The sequence below is a fragment of the Telopea speciosissima genome, chromosome 7 (assembly GCF_018873765.1).
Source record: "Telopea speciosissima isolate NSW1024214 ecotype Mountain lineage chromosome 7, Tspe_v1, whole genome shotgun sequence".
NCBI lineage: Eukaryota > Viridiplantae > Streptophyta > Magnoliopsida > Proteales > Proteaceae > Telopea > Telopea speciosissima.
The window spans coordinates 19,863,273-19,875,876 of NC_057922.1; the positions used below are offsets into that span (position 1 = coordinate 19,863,273).

Here is a 12,604-nt window from a genome sequence, read left to right on the forward strand (position 1 = left end):
TATTGATGTCTTTGTATACACTTTCACTGGCCCACACACTAATGCAACTGTACATTAAAAAATTGAAGATTATGAAAAAGATACATAGAAAACCAATACATCGAATTTATTGCTAAAATTTGGGATACGATCAATTTAAATCATTCCCTTAGATATCTAAGAATAAGAACTACACAATACCTTCCCACGCCCCACAATATGCAGGTCACAAAACCTGTCACCTCATCAATTTTAAAACTTAAAAAATAAAAAATAGAAAAATTCTACTCTCTTTGGCGGTTTGCCCAACCCAACCCAACCCATCATAGGAGTGGATCAGCAATCTGGTCAAGTGGATTTCCCGAGCCGATACACTAATCAAATCAATATCTTTCTTGCCTGTCATTCTACCCCAAAAAAAAAAAAAAAAATTTCTTACTTGTTTGTTAGGTGGGAAGGGCTTGGGGAATTAATTTCGCTCACTTCGGTGTTTCTGTTTATCTCTCTGTCGGCCAACACCTAATAAGAATAGAACACGTTAAATGCGATTATATATATAGTAAGGGAGACCACTTTCTTTCTTTCCCACGTGGTCTTGTACTCTTGTTTTTCGGAATCAAAAGGGGAAAGGAAAGTGAAATTTCTTTCCATTCGGTTGCACTTATGATTACGTTTGGTTGCAAGAGAAATCAAAAGAGAAAGGAAAAGAAATTAGGTTTCATAAAAGTAGATATAATAAATCCACACCGCACAAACGTACTTCAAAAAGCTAAAAAACGCTTTTGTGTGTGAGGGGTGAGAGATAGACCAACAAACATAGGAACCAAGTGACCCCACAATATTATTCCACACGGGGTCTTTAGATTATTAATTAATGATCCAAACATATATATAACCACGCACAATGGTACCAACCACACCGAAAGGCTTTATACATTGAAAATAATAAAGAACGACCACGTGGATCGGTCGAAAATATTGTATAAATCACAAGAGCTAATTAGGAATCAAATAGGACTGGTATGACTAAAGTACCATGTGAATCACATTCCTAAATATTCTAACTATTTGCAAGTCATTCATTCATGAACAAGAAGTAGACCTAATAAACAGTACGTACTACTCCCTCATATATGTATATAAACAAACTAGCTAGCTCTACCATTTTCAATATTTCACCATATGGCCAACACCCAAATCAACCAAAGTCTTGATGATGATTCTCCTATGGAAAAAATAGAGAATGAATCTCAAGGTCTGCTTCTTTCTTCTTTGCCCATAGAAAAAGGGTGGACTGGTCTTCCTCTTTATCAATATCAAGGCTTTTGGTGTCATGCCAAGGGAATACAAGCAGCAATATCCTTCCGAAAGCACTTCCATGCATTAGACAGTGATATTATATTAGTTACCACACCAAAATCAGGTACTACTTGGTTGAAGGCCTTGACTTTTGCTATCCTTAATCGTCGTCGATACATTTTTTCTCAAAACCCTTTGCTTACTGACAACCCTCATGATCTTGTTCCCTTTTTTGAATTTAAGCTTTATACAGACAACCAACTTCCCAATTTAGCAGATCTTCCTTCTCCAAGGCTTTTTGCCACTCATATTCCTTACCCATGGCTCCCAGACTCCATCAAGAACTCCAACTGCAAAATTGTCCATCTATGTCGAAATCCCAGAGACACCTTCGTCTCTTATTGGCACTTCACCAATAAGGCGAGACCTGAATTTCTTGGCCCACTTTCACTAGAGAAAGGTTTTGAGATGTTTTCTAAAGGAATAACAGGGTTTGGACCCTTTTGGGATCATGCCCTGGGTTACTGGAATGAGAACTTAGAAAGACCTCAAAAAGTGTTGTTTTTGAAGTACGAAGAATTGAAGGAAGACATCACTTATCAGTTGAAGAGACTTGCAAAGTTCATGGGATGCCCTTTTTCCATAGAAGAAGAGAGAGATGGTGTAATAGATGAGATATCAAGATTATGTAGTTTCGATTGTCTACGAAATCTGGATGTGAACAAGTCATCAGCAAAATCAATTTCCTACTTCGAAAATCAGACTTTATTCAGGAAAGGTGAGGTGGGTGATTGGGTGAATTATCTCACTACTCCAATGGTAGAACGGTTAGACCAACTCATGGAAGAAAAGCTAGGCGGTTCTGGCTTAACTTTTGAAGTGTATCCACAACTTAGAAAATAAAGCTTTATTAGTATGCATGTTTTTTTGTAGTTATCTAATAAGAAGCATTAATAGTTAATTAGTGCTACTTTGATCCATGCAATACGTGTAATGTATGTTAACCTACCAGTAATATAATATAATATATTGTTTATGCCAACACTAACTAATAGTGCTTAATTGTAAGTCATAAATGTAAATCATGCAACATTAATTAATTAACCCCTAGATTCCTTAATGTTGCAATGATCGACCTTTTTTTCTTTTCTCCCTGTAACGTTGGAAAATTCAGGACCCAGGCAGCACTTTCAAAAATGGTATTAAATAAACAATTAATTTTTTTGTGTGTGGGGTTATCTCCTGCCATATCCCTAAACCAAAGCAAAGCATATCATAGTCCAAATTGTTTATATTTAAGAATCTTTCTTCAAGTCCAAGAAGCATCCTATATATATATATATATATATAGAGAAAGAGACAATCCAGATGAAGTCTAATTTGAGGTATCTAAAATATATCCAATCAACCCAAAAATGCTTTTCTTTCTAGAAGAAATTTTCCAAATAAACTTAATGATGCCGACAATGTCAGATTCCTTGCCAATTAATATAATTACTTGTCTACTATAATTAATATAAAGAAGAACAAAAAATTAATACTAAATAAGGAAAGCATATCGAAAGCAATATGATTTATTATTTGTGTAAAACATTTCTAGCTATAGCCACAAATGACATAGCTCAAAAGTGGAATACAAACAAAACATTTCTTGTTACTGAGTGATCGAAGACTAAGAAGATGGATTAATTAGTAATGGCAGGGTATCTAATGGAATTGTAGCGCTAGTTTCCATAGTCCAATAAGGTGATGATGTTGAAACTGAAGTACTACGTACTATCCGGCCATAGGCCAAAATTGGTTGATCAGTATAGCTATAATGCACTCCTCATCTTGTTTATATTCTTGATTGACAAATAAATTCTCCAAATGAGAACCTCTCATTAATCCCTCAAGCTTCGTTGCAACTTCTTTCATTGTGGGTCGTCTTTCCTTGCCATTCATCTTCAGGCATCTATTTGCAAGCATAGCAACTGCCACCTCAATTAAGGTCCTCTTTTATACCTTCTTTTACAGTTTGAGCATCAAGGATCTCAAACAACCTATTTTCCTCCATTGAATCAATAAAATATGAAACTAGACTTTTCTCCTCTTGTGATCTAGTTGATGAAATAGGCTTTTCCCCCCGTTAACAGCTCCACAAGCACCACTCCAAAGCTATAAACATCACTTTTATCTGTGAATTGACTTGTTCGGAAGTACTCTGGGTCTAAATACCCAAATGTCCCTTGAACTAAGGTAGTTAAGTGAGTTTGATCAATTGGCACTGACCTTGAAATCCCAAAATCTGACACTTTGGCTCTATATCTAGCTATCATCTAAGAGTATATTGGTAGACTTGATATCTCTATGATAGATAGGTATAGAAGCTGATGAGTGCAAGTAAGCTAGTGCTTCTGCAACTTCTGTAGCAATTCTCAAGCGACTATCCCATGTAAAGGGGAACTGATCATCACAGTTATCATGCATGTGACTAGAAAGAGTCCCATTGGGGATGAACTCATAAACGAGTAGAGGAACTTCTGTCTCCAAACAGCAACCAAACAATTTAACAACATTTCTGTGGTTAATTTGTGAAAGAAGGATGACCTCATTAATGAACTGTTCAATTACGACGCCGCCTTCTTTTTGAACTCCTTTGGATTTCTTAATTGCTACAATTTTTCCATCTGCCAACATACCTTTATACACAGTACCTTGCCCTCCACGACCAAGAATTCGGTTCTCATTTCTGTTGGAGGATTTTGATAGCTGGGCTACAACCTTCGGTCTTAGAATTAAGAACAGTGAATCCGTAATTCCCTATAGATTAAATTTGGGTACTTTATGTGTGTGATAAGAGTCTTATACTCCCCCCCCCCCCCCCTTAACCTCAATTAATTCCTGTTATATTATAGAGGTTTGAATAAAATTGTTACCCTTAACCAAGAAGTAGGAGGAAGTAAAGTGGGTAAATTAAAGATGTAAAATGTGGACATGATAAGAGTATTACCCCTATGGTGACCAGTATCATATTAAACTTCTTGATGCAGCGTTGCCCATTTTGCAGCCCATCTCCTTGAAAACCAGGTGGACAAGAGCATTGGTAAGTCACGGGCAGATTGGTACAAATGTCACTGCAATTATTAAGCTGTGGATCCGCGCATTCATTTATGTCTGCAACACAAATTAGCATAATAGCTAGGTTTTAGACATACTTGATTGTAATTAAATGTTGTCTCAGTGGCCATTTTCAGTTGGGTTTGTACGTAAGTGGTATTGTACATAGGAGAGCAACCGTATAAGGCCATTTCATGTGAGAAGGAAAGAGATAGACATAGAGGTGTTAGCGTACCCTACCCTGATGGCTTAGAGGATCTCTTCCATCAGGATATATATGGGAAATATATCAAGATATGTCCTTAAAAATTAAATTCTATTGACGAAGAACTACATAAAACCAAGTGCTCAATTCTGGAATGTATAATATAGAAAGCTTTAGTGCTTATGTCTCCCTAGCAATAATCATTAGGGTGTGTAAACAAAATATTCCATATAACCAAGCGTTAGTTAGACCACAATTAAAGGCTTACAAAACAAAGGAATTAGAAAAATGGTACCAGATAAGGGATGAGCGAGAGAGAAAAGGGGGGTTGTTACCGTGGCATACGATTGGAAGGTAAGGGTTCCCTTGGTAACCTTTGTTACAGTTGCAGCTGTAACAGATACCATTCTTGGATTCAGAACAATTGCTGTTATTGCCACATGCATAACTAGGTTCGTTCAGACATGAATGGTTCTTTGTTGTTGTTGTTGTTGTTGTTGTTGTTGTTGTGTTCTGATCACTCCACTCTATTGCCCAATCAAGCACGACTGGGAGTTGTTGTCCTACAGTGGCGTTGAAATCGTTGGAAAGAAAGGAGAGTGAGATGTTTAACGACTTCTTGTCAACTAGGAAAGCATAACCGCAAGGATTGAAAGACCAAATGCTTCTGTGGTTGTTTTTGCTGTGACACTAATGTAGAAATACTTGTACCCCTTTGGAATGAAATTCTGGCAATACCCAACGGAGCAAGTCCCATTATTCACAAAATTTTCACTACTACACTCCAAGCTACACCCACTACGGAAATTCCATCTGTTTGAGAAGTTAAAATAGACGTCGTTGATAGATGCAACAGTGTCACAACCCAGAACTGTGAAGCTGTTCTCTGTGTCGGAGAAAGTGAATGGGCCATTCAAATACAGGAAACGTTCACTATTATAATTATTAACACCAGAGCTGTCGTAGCAATCTAGAGCTAACTTGGATACAATTTGCAGCTGCCCCTCAGATGAAACACTCAGAATTTCCATTAGCACATCCCCCGAGTACAACAACTTTGGGGGGGTTGTAACTGTCGTTATTGCAGATTAATCCAAACCCTGCTCTGTAACATTTTGAAGCTCCAAAACCGAACGGGTACGGAACTGTTATGTTCTCACATTTATCTTGACAACCTTGCATCGCCACCGCCATGGCCGCCGTTGAAGAATTCAAGGAGACTGATGTTGCAACCGTCCGCCACCATAACAGGAGGAGGAGGAGCTGAAGAAGCACCACAAAAAGACCCATGATCAAGAGCCTCTTTAAATTTAATTTGTTAAGCTGTACTAATGTGTCTAATACTTTTGATCATCATATTTTTATAACTTAATTAAGTATCTTGTAGCGAGTGGAACAGGTCAAGTCCACAATAGGATTTGAATGTTCCAAATCCTTTAAAAAAAAGATAGATCACATGGCGACTGGGTCATTCAGCAGCGACATCGTTATTTATTGATAGGTTTGAGACTTTATGAAATCGGTTAACGCTGAATCGGCTTGAATGGATAAAAAACGGCCCTAAAATCGTTCGAGAAATATTCCAAAATTTTATTCAGGAATCGGCGGACTCGTCGAACATTGGGATCAATTTGAATAAGATGATTTTTTTTATCCAATTCACTGAATATTGATCATCATTCAATTAATTTTTTATTTTTATTTTTTTAGTAAAAGGTTATGTGCATGGCCATCTATGATGTACGATTATGCACCAAATCGTTGAATGATGCTTACACATATGTTCCCATTGATCCTACGTTGGCATGGCCATATTTTTGTAGTGTTATCTTGACCAAAACAAAAAAATAAAAAATAATAATCTTAAAATAAGGGGTTTTTTGGTGTCATTTTTCATTTTATTTATGGTCTATTTAATAAAATATATCATTAATAAAAAGCTTTTTTATATTAAAAATAAAAACTATTTGATAACTATTAGACATAATAGAATATAGGATGAGAAATCATTTAGGACGTAGATATGCATAAATAATTTTTAATCGTAAATGAAGAAATTCCCCTATCTCTTATCTTCTTTTCCAAATCAACGCAAATCGTGAAATAAAAAAATTCTCCCAAATCAAAACAAAGCTAAGTGAACTGCCAAAAAAGACCCCAATAAATATCACAGTCCATTTGCAGTCAAATCATTCAATTGATTTCCTGCATCGTCTATAACATTTAAAAAAAAATAAACATTAAAAGGTCAATTCTGGCAGGCAATTTAGGATTCACACTCTGTTGTAACCAGGGAAAAAGAACTCTCTCTATTTATCCAAAAAAAAAAAAAAAACCTGAGTCTCTCCGAAAATGAATGAATCAGGGGAGCTCTTCCCAAGCTAAGGTTCAAATTAAAAAAAATTAATCAAGGTTGGAGAACAGCTTGGCTGAAGTACTATCAGGTTGGCAATGACGAAATATCCACAGTTAGACCGAACTGTCTATATGAGGTGTTGAGTCAACTCTCACACAAACAAGACATCGTCAACAAACCATTGAAGAGGGGTCGAACTGAATGTACCCAACCATAAGCTACCTAACGGACAACATTTTACCAACAGATTGAGTCGAGGCAGAGAAGAGGAAAATTATCACCTCCAGTTTGCTGACCGGCCCAGTTCCCCAGTTCCTCTAATAGGGGGAAGGTGGACCCCACCCGGGCAGAGTGTTTGGGCATGGGTAGAGAGGTCATTTCAGCCCCTCTTTGTTAGAGGAACTGGGGAACTGGGCCGGACAGCCAACTGGAGGTGATAAAGGTCCCAGAGAAGATTAGACGAAGATCAATAAATTACACTCTGGCTGAAGACCAATGTATAAGAGGTCGACCCCGAGTCCATTCCTACGATGCCTCGGCCCTTTGTATAATGAAGGGGCAATTAGTGTCACTATCCTACACTTTGCCTATATTTACTAAAACTATCCTGTCTTAAACTTCTTTTCTGATGTTACCCTGCTTTTAAACTTTTATATCTCCTTCTACCCTCATATTTTTAAATACCTAGATTGCCCTCCCTTTTCACCTAGTAACCTGCTATTTAACCTACCATTCATCTTCTACAAAGCATCCACCCGCTTTTTCTCTCTCCCGTTTTTTCCTCCATTCACTTTTTTTGTTGTTTTTTCTTCAATTTTTTTATTTAATTAATTTTTTATTCAATATTTCATCCTCATTGTTTTTCTTTGAATAGATCATGGTTCTAAGTATCGGTATCGTATCACCCATATCGGGCGATACATACCGATTTTACTAGTCACCGATACTAATACCAATACCGTATCGATAGCACGGTACGAACAAAAGGTAAAATGGTCAGAAAACTCATTTTTTAAGGAGATCCAAGGGTAATTTTGCCCAATACAGCCGATCCAAGCCGATACTGTATCGATTTTGCAAGGTACCGATACTCGTTCTGATACTGTGCACTAAAACCATGAAACAAATCAACTCTCTTCAAAGCACCCTTCTTCTTCTCTCTCTTCCTCTTTTTATTCAATTTACTTTTTACTATTTTTGAAAAGAGTCGATCTATTCCATGGTTTTAGTGCACGGTATCGGAATGGGTATCGGTAACCTACAAAACCGATATGATACCAATACGGTATTGGCTTGGATCGGCTGTATCGCACAAAATTATCCCTGAATCTCCTTAGAAAAATGAGTTTTCTGACCATTTTACCTCTTTTCTGTAACATGCTACCGATACGGTATCGGCACGATATCGGTATTAGTGACTAGCAAAACAGGTACGTATTGCCCGATACGGGTGATACGATACTGATACTTAAAACCATAATCTGTTCGAAGAAGAATGATGAGGATGAAATAGTGAATAAAAAATTAATTAATTAAAAAAAATTGAAGAATAATAAAAAAAAAAACTGAATAGAATAAAAAATGGGAGAGAGAAGAAGCAGGTGGGTGCTTTCATTTTTTACTATTTTAATGACAAAAATAGTAAAAAGTAGAAGATGAATGGTAGGTTAAATAGATTAGCAGGTTAATTACCAGGTGAAAAAAAAAGGGTAATCTGGGTATTTAAAAACATGAGAGTAGACAAAGATGTAAAAGTTTAAAAGCAGGGTAGTATTAGAAAAGAAGTTTAGGATAGAATAATTTTAATAAATATAGACTAAGTGTAGGATAGTAATAATAATTACCGCAATAATGAATGTCATGGTATGGGGAGGATCTCACCACGTAAGTCAACCGTTTTATTTTTTGATTGTATTGATGTCTGCCTGTTCAGAGAATCCGTCTACCTTGTGGACCTGAATTTCAGTTGTGGAATCCGTCTTTGAGACTCTTTAGGAGGATTTTTGGAATTGATTCGATTAAATAACAAACCATTGCTAATCAAACTTTGACTAAGATACAAAGACTGTTTAAGTGACTAAACATATCTATATATAAGAAAAGAATTACCCCGTATGGGCTGATCTTTTAAAACCCCTAACCCAACCCATGAATAATTTGACCCCGTAAGGACTGGCCCCACTAAAGGAAAAAAATTTAATTATTGTAAAAAAGCCACACCAAAATAAAAATTCAATTCAAACAAAATTTGTGGTATGACAAAACAAATCATCATTTTACCAAAAATACAAAAGAAAAAACAAATCATTAAAAAATTAAAAGTTATCTCATCGTAGTGGTTGGAATATAAGTAGGTGTGCGTGGACATACATGGAACTACATGCCAATGCATTATGATTGACTTTTAAGTCTAACATTTAAACATAATGTACATCTAGATCATCTCCTAGGTATCAAAATGATCGATTTTCAATTTGACCCTTCCACGTGATGGACTTGGAATAGTTTTAGTTAAACACCCCTACCAGGTCAATTTCGTAGACAATGTCCGCTGCCTGAACAACACCTATTGTCCCCTCACAAGGGGGCAAAATGACGACTTAACCTCCCTGCCCGAACACACTGCCCGAGGGAGGTTAAGTCGTCATTTCGCGCTCCATATGAGGGGACAGCACTGTGCTGTTCGGGCAGCAAACAACAAAGGATAAAAATTCCCTCACAACCACTGTTGCTTTAACAATTGACATAGTCATCTTTGAGTCCATAGCAATGTACTGCAACTGGAGAAACAGAATTCGATCGCTCAAAAAATGAATGAACCAGGGGAGGTCTTTTGTGCTCAAGTTTGAAATCTTCAAGGTTCAGAGTAGAAGAATCAGCCATTCTTCTTCGAGGGAAAATTTCATTAATATTCCATTGAAATCCACTGCTAACTTACCAAAACTGATGGCATAACTACTCTTTCCCTATCATTATATATGTTTTATAATAGCCTCCTACGTTTTACCAAAAAAAATAAACAGCCTCCTACGTTGTTTTTTTTTTTGGGGTAAATTATGAAACACCCCCTGAAAATGGAACGAATCTCATGTCACCCCCTCTTATTTGAAAATACTTAAAACACCCTCTGTATTAAAGCCCTATATTACAGATTAATCCCTACTATTAGTTTTAAACTATTAACTGATGAAGTCAGCTAGTTAAATTTATCTAAGACCCTAAACTACCCTTGACCAGTGTATAGTTACAATTTTACCCTTGAATCTAAAAAACCCAAAATTGATCAACTATCTTCCACACCTCACCTGCAACCGACCGCTATCGGACCTGCAACCCTAAACTGATCAAGTTTATTTTTTAAACTCTCAAAACCCATGAATGACAATGAACAGAAAAAATTGAAATGGATTTCAAATCCTTTGTAAGTACATTTTTGTGGGAATGCAAAATGCAGAGATCAAATGCTAAAACGATATAATGAGGAGGACTGTAGAGATTAAAGGGTAACAGCCCTCTCCCAATCTTTCTTTCTCTCCCTTTTTCTCTTCCTATCTTTTTTCTCTCAAACTCTCTCTTTTCTCTCGTTCGATTTCTTTCCGTTGTCCCATTTCTTCTACCAACTCTAACCAGAGAAAATCAAGAAAAGCCAAAGCCCTGTAAAAACTCCCCTTTCTTCTTTCTTCTCCCTGATCCCACAACCAGAATTTTAGAAGCCCTTAAAATGATGAAGACAATAAGATAAGAAATCAGAAAACCCATAGCCCTTTCCAAAACCAACAGAAGAAACTCCCAACCCAAGAATTGCGGAAATCGAAACCGGCAGAACCAAAACCCGAGAACCTTCCCGTATTGGGTTTTCCATTTTAAAATCTCAGGAATTAAATTTTGTGAATTTTTCTTTAAATTCCCATCTCTCATGGCAGTGTTATGATGTTGGTGGAGACTTTTATGATGTTCGATTCATCTCCGGTCATCATCATCATCTCTGGTGGATACTATTTTCGACCTGTGGAGTTCAGTTTAGCGGATCACCAATTGTTGTGATTTTGCAACTCTTTTCCCCTTTACTCATATTTTATTTTAGGATAATTTAAAAGGGTAAATGTGACATTTTCATTTTTTGGTTTGACTTAAGATAACACTGTTACTATAGAGGGGAACGGATGAGTATTTTCAAATAAGAGGGGGTGAATTGAGATTCGTTCCATTTTCAGGGGGTGTTTCATAATTTACCTTTTTTTTGTTAAATGAAAGTGTAATCACACAAACTACACACCAATCCCAAATGGTTAACCGACTTTTAGGACTGTGGAATGGCGGATATACACAACACACACCATACGCACACACCCGGTATGGTACTAAACCCACACACACAACACAGCTTTTTTAGATGAAAGTGTAATCACACAAGCCACACACCAATCCCAAGGCTCCGTTTGTTTCAACATAAAATTTGACGTGGTAAATATTACTTCGTAAATGTAAAATTGTATATTTTGAAAATTTTTCTAATGTTTGTTTTCATAAAAAATACAAACATTGGAATACTTTTCAATATCTAAAATTTTTTGAAGTAAAAATTTTACACTGAAACAAATGGAGACAAAAGATTAACCTGCTTTTAGGATCATAGAATGACGGATATAACACACACCACACGCATACAACGGATGTGGGACTAAACCCACGCACCTAACGCACACAGCGCAGTTTTTTTTGATGAAAGATGGCTAGAGCACACTTTGCTAAGGTATGTTAGCAATAACTGACTTTAAAAGATTAAATAATTTTTAAAGAAAATATCTCTGCTTAAAATACAAACTACCCTTATGGGCTATGGCCTTATTCCGGACTCTACTACTGCTGCAATTACCAACTCCCCCCCCCCCCCCACCCCCACCCCCACCCCCACCCCTCCAAACAAACAAATAATAAATAATAATAATAACAGAAGAGTTTCAAAATAAATAAAATGTTACTCAGCATTTACATATGGTAGCCTGAATAAAATATGCAAGTAGCAGCAAATGAACCATTTAAAAATTTGTTATAAGCCAAAAAGGCTAATAAAGGTGTATGAGTGTGGTGTGTGTTGTGTATATCCGTCATTCTACGATCCTAAAAGTTAGTTAACCTTTTGGGATTGGTGTGTGATTTGTGTAATTATACTTTCATCAAAAAAAAAAAAGAATACCCTTGACGTTGGATGCAACCAGAACTGTGGAAGCCCAGTATTCAAAAATACAGACCCAACTCTTTTTCTTTTTTTTTTTTGTCTTTTTACAAGCATACAAATACACATGCCAGAAGCCTCAATAAATATACTTACACCACTTGGTTAGATAAGCCAATAAAGCCTGCTATGTTCCTAGAGAAGCTCGATCATCTGCCCAGCATGTATAAGAGCATGTATAATGACTTAGAAATCCACTCAGCCTAAATCAATATATTTACACCACGTGGCCCCCGAGACTTGTTCCTGAACATGTGGGAAGAAAATGTTCCTAACCTGACAAATCTGGGATATAGACTATAGTGCAGCAAAACACAAGTTTAGCAATACTATCAATGGAGTCACCATGAAATGACTTAGCAATCCACTCAGCCTCCCGAACAATACTCATGTTTGGCCTTTGACAAGGAGCGAGGGGTGCAAAGCTCAA

At 36.7% G+C, this 12,604-nt stretch overlaps 1 protein-coding gene and 1 pseudogene across 1 annotated transcript; one reads left to right on the forward strand and one right to left on the reverse strand.

Annotated features, from left to right (window-relative positions):
* Window positions 1–1,143: 1,143 nt before the first annotated feature.
* LOC122668941 (cytosolic sulfotransferase 15-like) lies at window positions 1,144–2,214 on the forward strand. The gene has a single exon (XM_043865533.1). It carries the CDS (start codon window positions 1,162–1,164, stop codon window positions 2,179–2,181), a length of 1,020 nt encoding a protein of 339 aa, XP_043721468.1. The 5' UTR covers window positions 1,144–1,161; the 3' UTR covers window positions 2,182–2,214.
* Window positions 2,215–3,054: 840 nt separating this feature from the next.
* On the reverse strand, window positions 3,055–5,872 carry LOC122668332 (annotated as a pseudogene).
* Between the last annotated feature and the right edge of the window lie 6,732 nt (window positions 5,873–12,604).

What these genes read in the sequence shown, in the direction of transcription:
- LOC122668941 (XM_043865533.1), top strand. Translation starts at nt 1,162, where the DNA reads ATGGCCAACACCCAAATCAACCAAAGTCTTGATGATGATTCTCCTATG.